Source organism: Hetaerina americana, unplaced genomic scaffold (assembly GCF_022747635.1).
Source record: "Hetaerina americana unplaced genomic scaffold, ioHetAmer1.1.p SCAF_76, whole genome shotgun sequence".
NCBI classification, from domain to species: Eukaryota; Metazoa; Arthropoda; class Insecta; order Odonata; family Calopterygidae; genus Hetaerina; species Hetaerina americana.
The window spans coordinates 962,204-981,778 of NW_027287383.1; the positions used below are offsets into that span (position 1 = coordinate 962,204).

The following is a 19,575-nucleotide window of genomic DNA, read 5'->3' on the forward strand; positions in this document are numbered from 1 at the left end:
CTGCAGTACCTAACTCTTTCCAGATATGGATATAAGAAGAGAGACTTGCCTCTACTTGGGATGTGGGAGGTGTTATTATCATGGGCATTAGGGCTGATTTGTTTGGTGTTAAAATGATGGTAAAGTAGTGACAATATATGCGTAGGTTTGGCAACTACATTTCCTTGTGGATCGTGGAATGAAGCGATATGTACCTGTAAGTCTATTTAGAAATATTTTAGTGAACACTGACTGTATAGCAATTGGTCGATACTTATTAGAGTTGTTCTTGCTTCCTTTATTTGTATAAATAATAACTTTCAAAGTCTTGAGAGGCATAGTTTTGTATGGCATGAAAGCATGATCATTGAAGCAAGATGATAGGCATAGAGTGAAGTCTATTTATTGTAATGTGGCTGTGGAGAGACATGGAAAAAGTAATATATTCAGCAGAGGTAAAGAGAACCATCGAGTTGTGGCAATAATATTGAACAAAAAGTTAGGAAGACTCATAGTAAGCTACTGATTGATATTATCAGTAGAAGTAAAAGCTGGACCAATGAACTGGTTATTTTTCTTATCTGTACATGCATGTATGCCACCAAGCAACTATAGGGGAAAAGTCAATAGTATGTATGATCAGTAAGATGTTATTTGTGGGTGTTCGTGGAGGGAAACATTTGATAGTTATGGGGGATCAGAACACGGCAGTAATGGTAGGAAGAGATGCAGTAAGATAGGGGGCTACATCTTAGGAAGAAGGAAATACCAAGGGCAGAAAGCAATTAGAGTTCTGGTGCAGAAGCGGATAAATATTATCTCCAACACTTGGTTTAGGCTCCACAAAAGGCACAGGTATGCATGGAAAATGCTGAGGACTCGGGAAGTTATCAGTTAGACTATATTATGGTTGAGCACAGATGTAGGAACAGCATGAACAACTCACAGTTTCCAAGGAGCAGATGCTGACTGGGATCACAATGAAGTAATTATGAGGTGTATTTTCCGATTCAAAAAGATAAAGCAGGGAATGGTTTAGGAAACGGAACGTCGAAGCATTAACCAGATTGAAAATGAAGGAATGTCAACAGGCTATAGAAAACATAAGTGAGCACAGAGAGCTGGGTACTATACATGGTGATGCCAGGCAAAATTCAATTTGAAATTTTGGCCATTTTTTACTACATGTGGAGGTTGCTATTGGTGCCCAAATAAGCTTGATGTACTGAACAGTTATAACCTCTAAACAGTTACAGTGCGGAGTACAACCGAAGAGCCACAATTATTGAAAGTGTACATGCTGGTCGCTGGACAAAAGAAATTTTTTGGTTCTTCAGGTGTATGAGATCGATAGTATAATGAGTCAGAAAAATCTGGTAATGGTTTTGCAACACTAGCAAGGAAAACTCACTTGAAGGAGTATTATCAAGATGCTCGACGGTTGTCAGGGTGATATCATGCCACTGCATTTCTTTAAAAAAGGAGAAAATATCAATGAAGTTTAGCATGCTCTGACAAACATAGTGAAGCCAAGGAGGAAAACTTTGTCATCTGGTAGGCCATATGTTTTCCAGGAGGAAGGTGCACCAACCCATATGATTCAGTCGCTGCAAAATTAGTAATGGAACAATTATGATCCTCATTTACTTTCTTTTCTGTCCTCTTTACTTTCTGTGTCCTTCTTCACCCCCACATTTCAATATTCTCCAATTTACTATGCCTATCATCCTTATGCAAAGACCATGTTTCCACGCTACATAACTACATTCCATATAAAAGTTTTAATGAGTCTTTTCTTAACATCCTTACTCAACATCCCTGTCATCGATTTTCTCCTTGAGAAAGCTTCTTTGCCTAATGCAATTCATCTTCGTATGGCCCTATTAATTTGACCTAGTGATACCTCCAAAACACTTCCGAGATACGTAAACTGTTCCACCTGTTCTATATTTTGCCCTCCTATTTTAATGCTTAACTTAGCCTTTCTCTTTCTGGTTAACCGCATAACCTTTGTTTCGTTTCCATTTATTCTCATCCCATAAATATTGCACTGCATTTCCAATGCACTTAGCAATGCTTCCAATTCCTTGGCTGACTGACAAACAAAAGCTTCGTCATCAGCAATCGTAACTGATTTTATGAATTCCCGGCCGACTTTCATTCCTATCTCCAGTTCTTCCCTTGCTTCTATTATCATTTCTTCAACATACTTGTTAAACAGCACAAGTTATAATGGACAACCCTGCCTTACTCCTCTTCCTAACACTACCCATCCAGACTCCCCATCCCCCACTGTAAATGCACCGGAGCATTCTGAGACATACACAGGTTGCAGATTATTCTCCTATCCCTCCAATCTATTCCTATTTTTAGCTATATACATATATTAATTAGTTTTTCCCAATTCACTCTATCAAATGCATTGTTGAAATCCACAAAACGGGCAAATATATCCTGATTGTATTCTATGTTTCTCTCTATTAGTGATCTCTTTACTGCAATGGCATCATGCATGCCTCTCCCCTTCCTAAATGCTAACTGATCATCCCCCAAGTTATCATTTCCTCTGCTCTACAACCTCTTGTTGATGATCATGAGAACCACTGTATCTGTGTGTGATATCAAACTTATTGTTCTCTAGTCCTCACATAATGTGGCCTTAACCTTTTCTGGAATAGGAACTAGCACTGATCTGACAAAATCTTCTGGCCAAATTCTTCTTTCATAAATACTACGAAATAGTCCATAAAACCTCTTCCTCCCACATTTTTGTAAATATTGAAATGGTTCTGCAGGAATGTTGTCTGCCCCCTCTGACTTATTTGATTTTATTCCCGTAATGCCCTTTCTATCTCACTGTAAAGTAAGCCTGGTCCTAGCAATCTTCATCTATGTAATATTCTCTTTCCATGTCTAACCCTCCTGGGCTGAGATCTTTACCATACAGTTCCTCTCGTTATTCCTTCTATCCCTCTTGGATCATTCCTGGTTCATCTAGTATTTTCCCCAACTTATTTATAACTGTTCCCACTGATTTGCCCTTCTTGCTTCCCATTACTGTTTTAACCTTCTTGTATGGCACACCAATTTCACTCTTCCTCTGCAAACTTTCCATATCCTCGTGCTGCATCATCCAACACTCATATTTTGCTCCTTTTGTTACCCATTTCACTTTATTATTTAACTCTTTGTACTTCCTTCTACCTAACTCTATTGATATTCTTCCTTTTCCTTCTTTCATCTAGCTTTCTAATGGTCTCATCACCAATCCTTGGTTTCCTTGTCCTTTTGCTATTAACAGTTCTTATAGTTTCTTTTGTGGTTTTTGATATATTTCCATTTTTCCTATAAAGTACTGTTACTTTCCCTCACCCATGATTTTCTATGGAGCTGGCTCATACTGCTTCAACGTCAATTCAGACAATGCTACTACATTCCATTTCCTAGTCCATCTCCCTTACCTAATCTTTTTGAATTGGACACTACACTCTCTAACAACTAAATTGTGATTAGAGTTTGCATCCGCTCCAGTAACTGTACGAATTGATTAAACTTTCCCTAAATCTGTACCATTCCATAATATAATCTAAATGATATCTTTCCAAGTCCCCTGTCATTCTTCATGTATACCAATTCCTTTTGTGATACCTAAACAAAGTTTTGGTGATGATTGCACGGTCTCATGCAGAACTCAAAACTCTATTGCTTTAATGCAAAGGTCATTTTTGTTCCTAAACTGTAGGTCCCTACTTCACTACCATCTCCTCCTTTGCCTATTGTCATATTTTAGTCCCCATCACTATCCAATGTTTTCCTCCTGGAACGTTCACAATTATATCCTCTTTACTTTTCATATGCTCTTTGGACTTCTTCCTCCCTATGATTGCTTGGTGGCATGTAGACCTGAATGATGACCAAGTTGTTTGGTTCAGCTTTTGATTCTACTAATAATATCCTATCAGTCATGTGCTCGATGTTTAGTATGCTTCTTCCTACCTCTTTGATCTATGTTGTGGCCATCCCTTGTTGGCTCTCTTCCACCCTGCTGCATATTACTCTATGACTTCAGCCATCTGTGCTATCTCACAAAAAAACATGGAACTTCGGTGAAACTGGGGATATTTAAATACATCAAAAATTTGACCAAGGCCTTACTGTTCTTAAAGATCTTTCACCTAGTAACCTACTCAAATTGAACCCATCCAATATTGGGCTCTTATGCAGGCACCATGACTACCTCATAAACTACAACCAGCACTGGGAAAAGAGCTGTTCCCTAGTCCTGATTTGTGAAATTCATGCTCATTAGTGTATTTACATAATTACCTCTACCCTCACCTATCATAATAAACACTTGTAGGTTGATTGCCATGGTTTTGTTAATATGATGCTTATGAAAAATATCATGTAAGCAGGTAGAGTTTCTTCCTTGGGCAAGTCAAACATTTGCTTTAGTTATTCGCGCTGACAGATTAACATACATACTCGTATCGGAAGGAAGTGTTATGACCGTATCTATTTGTTATACCAGCGAGGGCTCAGCTGCGCTAATAAAAATGTCAAATAGAGCGCCAAGAAGGCAGCGCGTTCACATTGGTTAGCAGACGACCCGTTTAACACGTTAAAACAAGAAAAGACCGTAATGCTCAAGGTTGATTATCAAGCCGACAATCTGTCCGAAGTTAAGTCACGTGCTTCCCGCGTTAGTGTCATTCAGTGCTTATATAACACCCGCAGGTAATGCGTCATTTTCTTCGAAAACTGACAATGGTGAAAGGACTTAGAGAAATAAACTGTTCGCGCGTTTGCACAGACGCTTACTCGACTGATGCACGGAATGGAGGTTATCGGGTAACAAATAGTCTTACCTTCATTGAACATTGGCGGACAGACTAGCGCTGAATATTTATCTCAAATTATTTATTATGCGCCCTAACTTGGACTTTCCTGTTGAATCTATTCATTGATAATGTAGTGTATTATTTCAGTCTTGTTGCGCAATGCGCTGCACTTGCTCGAATATGTTTTCATGCTACGATTTCATTAAAGTCATTTGGTCAAGAATGTATGTTTACCCTTTTCATTGTAAAAGCTACTTTTCGTCAATGAATGCAAATAAGCACTTTCCTTTTAATTCCAGGAGGCAGTTAAGGCACTTAACCTACTTCAAACAAATGCATCAGTCTTGCAAGAAGTTCGCGAAAAACGTAAACAAGGCCTAATTGAAAAGAATGAAAATGTGTCAGACACCCGAAAGTTCCTGGCTCGTTCAGGAATTAGCTTGGATGAACTTGATAGTCTACCAGTAATTCATGTTGCAGGCACTAAAGGGAAAGGATCCACCTGCGCCTTTTGTGAGTCCATGTTACGCCATTATGGAATGGTAAGCCAAGTAAAGTTCTGTCATAACTGTGTAATGAAGCTACTATCTTGACCGTAAACCAAAGGGAAGTCTTTACTATGAATGATCAATCCCGACAGTGCTCAATGTTGAGCTACTTCTGAGAAATAATTAAAGTAATTTCAAACTTCTAACAGGTTTATGAATGAAAAAACAAAATGAAAATCGAATTTTGTACTCTCTATTATCACAAACTTTGTCACTTTCCTTTTTCATTTATTTTCTTCTACAGAAGGTTTAGGATATAATTATTATTTATATCTGACCTGGGTTACCACTATAATTTTGATGTTTTTTTATCGTTTCCAAATATAAGGGACACGTAATGACCTCCATATATCCTACCAAAGTCGATTAAAAAAATTTTCTATGATAGATTTCATTAAGCTCTCCAGTTCTATCACCTTGAGCTTCTACAGTTTATTGGCCCAATCTTCTCTGCCCCACATGTCCAATCCATGACATCTGACAATGCAGGAAGTAAATAATAATTTCTCATCAATGGCGTTCATTATTAATTCAGTTCCCAAATTATAAAAATATTTTAAGGGAGGTAACTTAGGAAAGATGAGGGGAATATTTTCAATTCCCATCATCACTGGTCATTAATCCTACAAGTGGGTTAACGTGTCCCCATTCAATTTTGTTATAAGCTTCCCTCTCTCTGTGAACATATTTTATTTGAATAAATTTCTTCCCAGGGGGCCCAAATTCCCTCCCCTCCCCCTAAATCTCAAGAGATGTAAGAATTTGTTAGAGGTGTTCCGATATGTGTGCCATGGGTGAAGCACTTGGAGTGGGGTACGCCAACCTTCAAGTGGGATTTTAAACTGTGGACCCTTTGGCACCTTGTGTTAATAGTAGACTTATGCCAATGCCAGGTTTCTCTTCACCCTTCCTCCAAGCCTTCTCCATCCCTGAGTATTCTACCCATATTGAATCACCTACCTATCCCTTACGGCCCAAATAATATTGGCTGGTGGTTGCTCCCCTACTTGCGACTATGACTAAACTAATGAACAGTATTCTAAACTAGTACTACTATGTGGGTAGTATAATCTGCTTAAGGGAATGGATATACCATTTCTTGACCATATTTCTGGAAAGTGTTAAAAAAATAAAGTCAAGCTATTCGGTTTGTTTATGAAAAAATAAGTGAATCAAGGTTACACTTCTTCAATTGAACGTATCATTAAAAGAATAGAGATAACCATGTCTCAACATATAGAAAATCCAATTTAAGCAAAAATTTAATGCACCTAACTACCAGCCATCCATCCCCACATGAAGTGTTACATAGATTTGACAACCCTCCCCTGTGAAAAAGATTATTTCTATTTAGAATCAACCATAAATCAATAGCATCCAGCAATGGCTACCCCTCAAGTTTACCAGAATCATTATTAAAGGAAAATAAACCGGAATAAAAGTACCCTGAACAATATATTCCTAGCCCATGACAAGGGAGAAACCCAACAAAAGTGGTGCAAATTAAGCTTCATTGTGGGAATATCACCAAAAATTAGTCGAGTATTGCCACAAGACAAACGCACAATTGCATTTTACATCAAAAAAGCCTGGACTCAACTGTCCAATGTCTAAGCTGAGGGTGTGGTGAGCCAAGTGAAAGAAGAGTCTTGCCATTGAATCAGCCTTAAACTGTAAAGTACTTAAAAGTAAACTGCTTCTGATTTTAAGTAATGTAGATTTATGGGAGAATCTCTCCAATTAATATCATCCTGAGCTGGAGGAATTAGGAATAGAATGGTGATAATGCTATGAAGATAACATTAGTTTTCAAGTGGTTTAAGCTTTTAAATATGGCCGACAAGATGCCATGGATGATGCAAGGCCGGGACGACCTTCAACCACCTGTGTTGACAACAATATTGATACTGTGCGGTCCCTTATCCTTGCCGATCGATGAAAAACTGTCTGAATGAAGCTGATGAACTGAATTTAGGAAAATCAACAGTTCACACTATTTTAGCCAAACATGGTGGATTGATCTTTCACCATGACAATGCACCTGTACATTCAGCATTGATTGTTTGCCAGTTTCTGGCAAAAAAATCAATCACCATCCTGGATTATCCTCCTTATTCGCCTGGATCTCAACCCTGCAACTTTTTCCTATTCCGAAAATGCAAAAATGTGATGAGGGGACATCACTGGGAAGATGTGGGCACAATAAAGCAAGGAACAATGAGAAAACTGAAATCCTAACTGCAGAGGACTCCCAAGGGCACTTTAAACTGTGGAAAAGAAGATGGAATAAGCACATAGCAAGGAATGGAGAGTACTTTGAATGGGACAAAATCGATGTGGACTAAATTTTGCAAGATAAAGTTTTTTATGGCATCAGTTGGCGTATTTATTGGACAGAGTAGTATGTATGTAAATGGAAAAATGACCTAAGGCCATAGACTTGACTGGCACTGGGTTTGTCTAAGGGTATAAGTAAAAACAAGGTGAAAAGCTAGAGGAAAATTGAAAGTCACATACTCAATCACTCGGGTGTGTTTGGGAAACAGTGATCCTTGTTACATTGTCCTCTTTAGTCTTTACAATGCATTGTCCTCTTGAGATTCTTACATTACATTGTCATCTAAAAAAGTTTCTGCTGCAGTCCCTTTCCTGGTAAGGGGAGATGAAGGTGGTCTGGGAGGTTAAGGAAACTGCAGTGAAATCTCTATTTGTTGAAAATGTCTGTATTTAGTGAAATGGGTGTTTTAGTGAAAGAGAGAGTGGAGGGAATGGGAGGGAAGCACTTGATCATTAGCTGAGAACGTTGTTCAAGGAATGCTGGATGATGTCTAGCATCTCCAATGCATCAAGCCTTCTCCTGTTCTCCTCCAAGTGCAGGATATCCAGCACTGAGGCAATCTGATGGTTATTATCCATGTGATAACTTGTCGAAGAAGGAATATACATTCATTTTCTGGAAGCATTTTTTGTGTTCACTCACTCAAATATTGACACTTGGTGCCAGGCCAGCCAGGAGCTATACACCTTCAAGTACTTGTAGATGATGTTGACTAAACTAAAGTAAGTGTACCTGATGATGACTTTGTAAGTCAAAACGTAGGTTGTATACAATAAAATATATGTGGAATAACCAAGTATTTTCTTTTCCAAAAAGAACTTAATTCATAAAAAATAATCAGATAAACACAAGAAAGGACTAAATGAGTTCTAATACCAAATCCTGACTATTTATGGAATTATTTTTGTCTTACATTAACTGGCAAATCAGCATTTTGGGGTGAAAAAGATAATTCATTTTTGATAAAAGTGACATACTTCTGTTATTCCTTTTTACCATTGTTTGTTAGTAATTGTTTTTTTCAGTATTTGGGATGAAAACAGTTTTTCTCTTAATTCTTTATTAAAAGTCACACTCAATAAAAATAGATGTAATATCTTAACATTAATCATTTGCTTCAATCACTGAGGCTCCTCAAGTTTTTTTATTGACACTTCTAGAAGGTCTGCCTGATTTTTATTTTTTAAGATTTAAAGTAAAATAATAAAATATTTTTGCAAAAATAAATGGAACTTTGAAATTGGGTAAAAACTTTATTAATGAATTTTAAATTGTTTCTTACTTTTTTAAGTTCTTGTAATTTTACTGTAAATTATTTTTCTTGTGCAAAGCCAATAGAAAAAGGACTTATGACGAACATTAGTTAAGATTTATTATGACTGAAATTGAAAGATTATTCAAGATAATGGGACTTTCAGATTTAGTGCCTAAAGGCTTGCCAGTGATTTTCAAAATACAAACATATAATGTACATATAGTCCCTACTGTAACTATTAATCTAATCTCATATTGAGCCATTGTCATAGCATTTGCCATCATTTTGGATAAGTTTGATTACCAAGTTTGTGTGTCTCTCGTAAGAATTTATTTTTATTGCTGTATCATGCAGGAAAAAATGAACAAATCCTTTGGAAGAAGAGGGATGCTTGATCTTCCATCTACATCAATCCAAACAGGACTTTATACATCACCACATCTTATTGAGGTCAGGGAAAGAATTCAGTTGAATGGAAAACCAATCAGCTATGATTTATTTACCCTTTACTTTTGGAAGGTGTATAACACTTTGATGGAAAAGAGGGTAAGTTTAATATTTGGAGGTTGGAAAAAATTATAGTGCTGCATTAAGCAGTTTTGAATTTGTACTCTGTTCCTTGTAAAATGTATGTTGTTGCAAATTTTTTGTATTGTTAAGTAGTTTATTATTGTTTCAAAAGAGCATTAATTGTTATCATGTGTAATATTTGTTCATAGTAAGTTATAAATTTGATAGACCATGGTTTATGTTAGCAATGTGATTTTTCTTAAATATTTTATAGGAGCATGAGAGAGACATGCCACCTTATTTCAAGTTCCTGACTGTACTTGCCTTGAACATTTTCATCAGGGAAGGTGTAGACGTGGCTGTGATTGAAGTTGGCATTGGCGGAGAGAATGACTGCACCAATGTAATAAGGTTGCAATACATTTAATATATTTTTACTGAGTTTAGAAAACTTTTTCAGACATTAATAACCTTGGATGTTTTGATTCAGGGGCTTCAGTTTATCCAGGTTCATCAATTTTTGGGAAATTCTAAGCCAAAAATTATTTCCGTAAAACTGGAAATTTAGTCGAAAGTCATACAAATCACTATAAACCGGTTACTTACTGCTCTACTTCGTTGAGAAAATAGCTCTACCTGCTCAAATTCTTGTGTGAAAGGAACGTATGTTAGGTAATCTTAGTCTTTTTTCATTGATCAATATGTCAAATGCATTGGTGTATTGTATCTAAATTGAAATTGTGATGATGTAAAGATGATTATTATTGCATGAAATTTATTGGTTACCATAGGAGATCCTATTTTCATCTTACAAGTAAATTTTCTGTAGTAATATGGTTTAGGTGTCCAGGGGTGCAAGGTAACTTGCAGTAATTATTGTTTCACTGGACAAGAATATATGCATATACTTTTTGCATATAGATTTTAATTCAAAGTGTTGAGGTAAAACCTCATGATGATATGGCTTGGGAAGGCTGACATGGTACAAAATTGTTTAGAACTGTATTACCCCGTAATATAGCTATGCTGCAAATATAAAACCAATGCCAAATAGTTAAGAGTGAAATGAAAGGTGTAGAATTTGCCAATGTGTTGGATGCAGCAGCCCATAAGATGCACCTCATTTTTTATTAAAGTTTTTAAGAATTAAGTACTTTTTTCATGAATTCCATGTTAATTTATTGTATGAAATGTATAGTTATTTGTCTTTAAAATATTAACTTGGGGACATAGTTGTTAGGTTCCTTTCCATTGACATTCTCAAAACCCAGAAATTCATCTCCAGAGCTAAATGAAGAATCACAAAATACCTTTTCTTCAGAATTTGGAATGAATAGCCAATGAAATAGCCAAGGGAAAGAAGGACCGTTAATATCCAGCTGAAGTACTGCATTGAAGACTGGGGTGAAGAGAATTAACTCTAGAGAAGAGTGTGTAAAAATATTGATATTAGGGATAATAGATCCTACCCAATGAGGTTTTATTCATACTGTCAATATTTTAACCAGGAAACCAGGTACACATGCTAACTATATATGGTGTTAAATGTTGAATTGAATGAGGGTGTGAGACAGGAGAACATGGTTCAGGGAAATAGAATAGCTTTAGTGAGAAAGTAGTTTTGTGGGGTAAAGTATATCAGAATAACTAACATCTAGTTCAAACACCATTTGGAAATATAGAGTTGTAGGAAGATACATATTTGATAAGACACGTTTGGTTTGATACATGTTAGAATAGATGTATGGTTAAACTTGTGGTTTAGAAAGTCTTCTGTTCACATAGCTTCTCTGTGTAATTGTAGTTGGAATTTATTCAATGTGAAATAAAGTAGTTCAAAAAAATAAACGTGGGATGGAAGGGGGAGGGTTTAACATTAGAATGTAAAAGCTGGCTTGAATGAGTGGGGAGGGTAAGGTCTGATGAGAATGGAGGTGGTCAGGAAGGTTCATGGTTGGAGGTCATAAGTCATTTTCTTAATTGAGAGAAAGGTTGTCATCAGTGGGAAATGTCTTTGAAAAACAATGTCATTAAGGATATGCCCCTTTTCCACTTGTCTTCTAATCTTCAGCTCTTCTAAAATGTCCATTTTACACCCTTTTCGACAAGGTGTAGGATTTCAGGGGTGAAGTTACTTGCATGTCCCTCCTCCAGCAGATGACTCGCAAATGGGGAGTGGGATGGTTTCCTATGAAGGAAACTTCTCCTGTGTTCCTCCGCTCACATTCGGAAGGCTCTCCTAGCTACCTCATGGACAATCACTACATTTTAACTTGTACCCTCGATGGTTTAAAGTCAACAGAAAATCCTGCCATGGCTAGTGATCAACCTAGCAGAAAGTGGAAACGATTATCATGGAAAGAAAACAGTCAGCTGCAAAAGCACCCAATCGATGCTAAGATTGTCGCCTCTAAAAATCCCACCCCAGATTTGACTACCTTCAATGATCCAATGCTGGCACCAGCTAAAAAATCAAGCAAACTTCTCTCGGCTATGGCACCAGTCATAAGCATGAACACCCCAATAAAATGTGAATACACATTTACAAGCACTGAAGTTGTACCTGACATCATGGAGGTGCCTACAGATCTAGTCACTGCTCAAAAAATTACCGAAAGCAGGTCATTGGCTTCAGGAAATCCTAAAGGAGCTCTGGAAAATAAAATACCATTGGATACTACAAAGAATGTCTCCACTGTAATCATGCATGAAGTAGGGAAGGATGGTTCTGCTACTGCACTTTTTAGTTCCTGTTCGGCTATCCTGATAGCTTCGTACCCTGGGACATTTGTGAACAAGTTGGACACATCGAAGGACACTAGTATGTGATTGAAAGGTGGAGGGGTAATTAACGATATTTTTTTTGCAAAGGTCTACTGAATTTTTACTCCAAATCTGGTTTGAAACAAAGTAAACTCCCTGAATCATGTGTTCAAAAGTGCGGCTAGTTACCTTAATGGTGCGGTGACACTAGAGACCACTGATCTGAATGGAATGCCATGTTTGTGTAATTTTGGTAACTCCAAGAATCTTGGAGCACTCGGATTCATCACTATCACTTGGCATGATTTGTTAGCCTTGAAAATGGACGTTGTGGATTTAAGATCTTTCTTTACAGTTTATTGGAATTTTTTAGTGGGATCATACTGGAGTTTCATGACATTGTTATTTTTTATGAAGTCATAACACTTGTTCACATAGTCATCTCGATCTATTACTACTGTAGCATTGACTTTGTCAGCTTTTTCCACAGTGAAATTTTGGTCACTAAGAAACTTTTTGGATGAGTTAACCAATGTTAATTCTTTGTCATGCACTTATTTATTTTGAAAGTAGTTCCTAAAATTCTGTGGTAATTTCTGGGCCAGCACGGCTTCTATACCAATTCCTTTATTGTTTAATACCACTTCTGAGTCTACGATTAGATTCTCCACTTCCTTGGCACCAATTGGGAAGTTAAGTACATATTTTAGGCCTCTTTCCAGTAGATCCTTATATTGAGTATTGATATTAATGTTGGACAAGTTTATCACTCTGTCGAGAAATGCAAAGGAAACTGTAGTTGTAATGGGTTCTTTAAGCGGGATGTTTTCATGTTGACTCAGCCAGTCAAGTTTTTTCCATATGACTAACCTTTTTTCATGAGCACTCTCACTGCTTCATTGTTGTACGTAGTCATCAAGAAGGAACCACTAAATCCAGTGATGTTTGTGGCAGAGTTCCCTCTGTAGGATGAATCTGTAGGTCTTCAATGTTTTCAGGCTTAACTTGTGGAAATCCATCCAAGTAAAAAATACCAATGTATTTTTCCACAACTAGTTTCAATGCATTGGTTTCATCCTAGACTACAAAGTTACATATACAGGTCGGTCATAGTCTCTCCACCCTTCATCCTTTCCTGTCCATCCCCTATGGCACAAATGACCTCAGCTGTATGTCGCCTCCCCTAAATACTATTACTACTACTACTCGATTTTAGAAAATGCTTTGTGATCCCTAACTGTGAACCTTCCTGACCACCTCCGGTCTCCTCGGACCTTACCCTCCCCCCACTCGCCATCGCCCACTGCCCCTGCCCCCTTCAACCACTACCACCAAATTCAACCAATTCCAGATACCTCATTGCCCTCTTCACCTCCACCATATACATATATATAACCGACCAGTATGTGTAACTTTGTGCCTGAGGATGATGCAAATGCATCTAAATTAGTTGTGCCAAATAAAAATTTAGTGGAAAGATACATTGGTATTTTTTACGTAAGTAAAGATATTCCCTTTTCATAGTTATTGATTGGAGGGTCTGGCTGGTATTAAAAATTGTGTGGTCATCTTTGTAAGCTTTTGTGTTTTCCGTGAAGTTATAACCATTATTATACTATTGATTCCCTTGCAGGTTTGCAGCAGTACTTGGGTTATTTCAGTGCATTGGAAAAAGAACCAGTCCAAAGAAGCCAGAAATATTAGGATTTCAGCAGAAAAATTTATAGAATTTTTAATTGAAGTCTAAAATTATATACAAAAATATGCCGACCCTTTTGTCTTGGCATCAGTGTGTGATGCGTTTTTAGGTATGTGGCAACAATTTGGAAATTTTAAATCAATGATAAGTTTGTGAGCCACTCAAATATTTGTAATATCAAAATAATGAGATGCAGGATTGAGAAATATTAGGTAATGCCATGTATTTCAGCGACCATCTAAAGTATGATGATGACTAGACACCTTGAGTGAATGACGACTAGAATAATTAATGCGTGTGAATGAAAGTTTGTAATGCTATTTTAGGATACTTACAGAATTAATCCAAGGCTGTCCTATCTTTTGTTATAAAGTATGTGTAATGCTAAAATGTATATATCTAGTTACCAGCATGTTATTTTATTTCATTCATAAGATCTATATCTAGTTAACAAAATAATAATACATGGAAATGATTTACTTACTCTTTTGCTAATCATGGGAAAATATTTGCTTGACACTAGCCTCGAAGTTTTTTTCAGCCACTATGAGCTGTCCTCTGGTTTGAATCCTTGTCAAATTAGTTATTAATCATCAGCTTATGCTGTAATGTTTAGTCGGTGAATATTTAACCAGTTCAAGCATTAAATGTATTCTTTACTTAAATATGCTCTTTATGGTTTTTGTTAACTTCTGGGTTTAGATTTTTGCACCTTAAACATTGCTTCTGGAAAATCTGGGTTAATATTCTGGTCCATTCGAATATTTTTATTTGGTTAATTTGCTCGTGCAAGTGTTTTAGTCCTACCTTGACTCAGGAAAGTGCTGTAGACTGTATTTTTGATTCAGTACTCTTGAAGTATACTATATACATGCATATTGGTAATGGCCTTAATGTACTGTTTTTGAGATCACATGATGTACTGAGAATGTGTAAAGTTTACTCTATTTGCTCCGTGTTCATTTTTGCAGAAAGCCAGTGGCTGTTGGTATCACCAATATTGGCATTGACCATGAAAACATTCTCGGTAAAACATTAGATAAGATAGCATGGCAGAAAGCAGGAATAATGAAGAAGGGATCTCCTGCATTCACAGCTCATGGACAGGCTCCAGTTGCACTTGATGTACTTGAAGAAAGAGCGAAAGAAAATGAGGTACATTGTGGTGAAATCATTTACTTTTTCATTCTTAGTCTAATTATTTCATATGTAAAAATATTGATATCATTTCTCAGCCATAAAAATTTCCTTAATTTATATTAACCCATTTGGATTATCCACTCTCTTCTAATGGGAATCAATTCAGTAAAAATTAAATTGAATTTTGAGATTTATGGCTGCTTCATTGTATAAGGTTTTTGTAATTAATTTTTGTTCAAGAATTAAGTTTCAATAATCTTTGTTAGTTTATTGTTATAGGCTAGACCTATGAAGTGTGTGTTCTTCATTAATACATTGAAGGAAGGAGAGGCTCATGGTGCCATCTATTATGATTAGTTTTAGCAATTAAATAATCATTATAAATCATTCTACTATGTTGTGGGTCTCACACACACTTGGGCATCTACAGTTCCTTTGCTATAAGCTGGCTGTCGCAAGAGAAATTTGAATTAGCCTGATTGTAAGTGCAGTGAAAGGATTTGAATCCAAGTTTAGTGTTCTGCCATCAAGGATAAAGGTTTTTTCCTCTTGAGCTCCACTGCATACTTCTTATAAAAATTGCAAAATCATAAACAAATCAGGAATAACTTTGTTTCTTCAACTCAGTACTTTACATAACTACCGAGTTGCTGGGTGGTGTTAAGTTGTCTAAGTACTTGAAATATCTTCTACTGAATGAAATTTGAAACTCTTCAGGTCAGTGATCCTGAGTGATATCTGCCATTATGATTTGTGTGCATTGAAATGATGTTTTGAGATAGGAAATCATAGGTTGATGTATGGAACTTTGACTGATGCAAAATTGCCAATTGCTATTCAACACTGTGTAATTAATACTATTAATGAATTATTAGCAGTCAGTGAAGATTAAAGTTGAGGTATGTGATGAAATTGGTAAGCATGACATCACTTCTGAGCCTCACCGAACAGCATGCTGCTAAACCCTCTGATTACAATTAGGATTAGGACCAACAACGAATAGAAGCGTTTGAAACATGGTGCTGGAGGAGAATACTGAAGATGAAATGGACAGACAAAGTGAGGAATGATCGGAGGGTGAGGGAATATGACTCTAAATAGGGAAGAATGGGGGGCTGCAGTAAACCAATCTTAGGATTGAATTACTGATGATGAGTTAAGAATGTAGAAAAAGACACTGTCAGTCACTACATTTGGAAAAGGTGAATGTGTGATTTACTGGACTGACATTTTGCAAACAACCATAGGAGCGAGGAGATAAAATATCATTTATGGTAAATTCTGAGGAATTAAGATGTTTTATTTATATAATATTAGGTGTCTATCATATATTTTTGTCATTTCTCATTTTAAATTTTCTTTTCATTGTGACTTATTGCCTCTAAAGAATGAATTGTAACTTAGGTGTTAACTTTTTCTATTAGGTGATGCTGAAGGTGTGTCCACCCCTGTCTTCATATTCCAGTGGTCAGTTACCCCTAAATGTTTCATTGTCATCCCCAGTCCAAGAGGTAAACGCATCACTGGCCTTGCAGTTGTCAAATGCCTGGATAAAATGGAGTACAAAATCATCAAATGATGGTAATTTTAATTAGATTTTAAAATATAATAATTCTATTTGTACCAACACCCTCCCACCAGGATTTTCAAACATGCATGGCAGCTAGTTTATCATTTATTGGCTGCATGGTTTTGTGTATTTTTGTTCTTACTATGAATTGTTGAAATGCTTGATCTTGGTCTCAAATATTTTTGATGGGAGACCCTGGTTCTTGAACTATTAATTGGTTCCACATTTTATTGGCAGAACAGATTATTTACTGAATTTGACCCATAGTTTTATTTAGTATGCATTTTCCATTTAGGGGTGAGAGTAGTTTTTTAGATGTAAGGAGTGAAAATGTCATAGTGCAGCAAAAATTTAGTTTGTTTACATTCAAAACTGAGTAATAAGTATAGTGTGAACGCTTCATTGTAATGTGCTCAAAGATAAACATTTGTGCTTGTAAATATATGTATCATAATTGACTTAAAATTTCCTTTATTAAGATACAACAGTTTAAAAAAATGCATGTTTTATGCACAAAAATAATTTTAGAATTCCATTCAATGATCATTTTTCGCAATTGAGATAACCACCAAATATTACATGTAAAATTAATGAAAGTAAGTACGTAATTGGAATAAGCATATTGTAATTGCTTGCCTAAATAAGTTATTCAATTATAAAATGGTTCAAAAATGATTATCACATTTATGTTGTTGGTCATATATTATGGTTTGCTATTCGGCATAAGTTAACACTTGGTGGCAAGTGTCTATGGCATAATATGTTTTTTAATGTTTTCCATTATATGTACAGTGGAACCTCATAATACGAGCATAATCGATTCTGTGTTCTTTCTTGTAAAGCGAAACACTTATTTTGTGAAATAACTTTTTGCTTATAAATATATGTGAAACATGATAATGCGTTCCATGAAGATAAAAAATAAATAATGTACCAGGCTTTTTCAAAGAAAATTATTTATGCATTGTTTAGGATCGTGGATCACGTTCACCTTTTCTTTCAATTGTGGAATGAAGCAACCTGGAATGCCAACTCAATTTGTAAAAGCAAAAAAAAATCAAAATAAATTGTTTATTATTAATGATGCATACCTGATTCTTTTTTACTAGAAAGCTGTCTAGAGACATTTGTTTTTGCTGACACTTATAAATTTTGCATAAATGCTACTCAGAATTATCATTAAATAAATTTCTGGCATTCATCGCCACTACCTCATAAAGGTGATACCTTGTATGCATGGTGCAATATAGCAGTTTCCCATGACCAAAACATCACATTTAGCCTGCTGTTTTGGAATTTACACTTCTTGAAGGCTCATGGAGTTTCTGAATGGTGGTAAACAAGTAGGGGTTTAATTTTCAGATCACCACTTGCATCAACTCAAAATAGCAGCAAAAGATAGTCTTTGATTGGCTTGTGGTCAGGCAATGCATTTTCTTCTACTGTGACGTGCAGAAATATAGGTTCACTTCGATATCTTCTGCTAGAAGAGACAATCTTATCACAATTAAAAACCTTTTTGAGCTGGTGACCCTCAGAATCTCTGTGCTTTTTGAAGTCACCGATGAAGTCCTCTGCTGCCTTTAACTTGGGGCTTGTGGCTTCACCATGCCTCACTAGACTATGGATGACGGTTCTTCTCATTAACTTCTCGAACCACACATGGCTCCCCATAAATACTTATTTGGCCATTGATGATCCTGATATCTTCTAATGAGGTTGACAAAAATTACTATACTATTTTCACAAATTATATTCTTATTATTGGAGTCACATGGTAATTGAATTTTGTTTACGCAAATGAGAAACAACCTATCAATATTGTTGAGAATGTGTAACTGTTGCGTAGATACTCGGTCAATATATTTGAAGTATAGATATCTCCTTAGTTTTGTCTGTGTTCTTGAATCAAAGGCCATTCGTAGATGTCAACCAATTGTTGATGTGCGTTCTAGATCAGCCATGCTCACACCTTGCTCCTGATTTCAATGATTTTACGTTTAATTTCTTATGTCATTTTTTTATGTTATTCTCTTATGGCTTTCTTCTTTCAGATTTTTCTTTGGGGTCAAATTTAAAGCTATGCTTGTAACATTATTAAACTTTGCTCAAAAAAAGCACAAATTATATGTTTAAACAGAAGTTTGAAAATATGTGAGATCGCTTGCGATGCTATGATGCTGGTGGAATGAGTGCTAGAGACAAACTGCAGTAGAAGGCAGGCAATGAAATCCAGGAATTCCCCTCTTTATCACTCATTATGCAAAAAGTGGCTCGTTAAACGAGTTGTTTTCAGGACCAATAGTTTTCTTCATTATGCAAGCTTTACAAGGTGCTTCTTAAGGGACGTTCCACTGTATGTTTAATTATCGATTCAGAAAGGCACTTTAAATCCATGTTTTGACTATCAGTCAAAAGTAGGTTATCAGTTGCCTAAAAAAATAACTTTCTTAATTTATTCTCATGCATACACTGATGAAATAATTTATTTCATGGTAAGTTATGTGTAATTATTATGGGGTAATCATTAATTTTTTTATGGTTCACCTGCACTCAAATTATAGTTTAGTTTATAATTACCATATTTAAGGATTATTTATAAAAATATAGAAATACTGTTCCATTTGCACATTAAGGGATATTTTTACAATGGAACTATTGAAGAAAAAAGTGCATTCTAGAAGGTTTCAGAACATACTGAGGGTTTATTTACTACGATAATCTTGTTCATACCAAAAACAAAAGCAATCATATTACAATGATATCTTGATTGAATCAATCTGTACTAGATTATAAATCATCAATTAATTAATCAAAGAATGAAAAACATTTCAATAGTACTTCTATTATTAATGGATGCAGTTTTAAAATTTTGGTTACTCTGCATTTTAAAGAAATTTTGAATCTATGGAATTATCTTTTGTAATATAAA

At 35.9% G+C, this 19,575-nt stretch overlaps 1 protein-coding gene across 7 annotated transcripts in view; it reads left to right on the forward strand.

Moving 5' to 3' along the window:
• LOC139697435 (folylpolyglutamate synthase, mitochondrial-like) overlaps positions 1-19,575 on the forward strand; it is a 42,383-nt gene that overhangs the window by 12,917 nt on the left and 9,891 nt on the right. For 6 of the 7 annotated variants that reach the window (XM_071596144.1, XM_071596146.1, XM_071596142.1 and 3 more), the window contains 5 exons: positions 5,120-5,362; positions 9,316-9,507; positions 9,746-9,882; positions 14,905-15,088; positions 16,498-16,654. In XM_071596144.1, the coding sequence (XP_071452245.1) occupies positions 5,120-5,362; positions 9,316-9,507; positions 9,746-9,882; positions 14,905-15,088; positions 16,498-16,654 (913 nt within the window). Of the gene's footprint in view, positions 1-4,652; positions 4,831-5,119; positions 5,363-9,315; positions 9,508-9,745; positions 9,883-14,904; positions 15,089-16,497; positions 16,655-19,575 lie in introns of those variants that run through there. The other variant, XM_071596148.1, reaches the window with a different exon arrangement.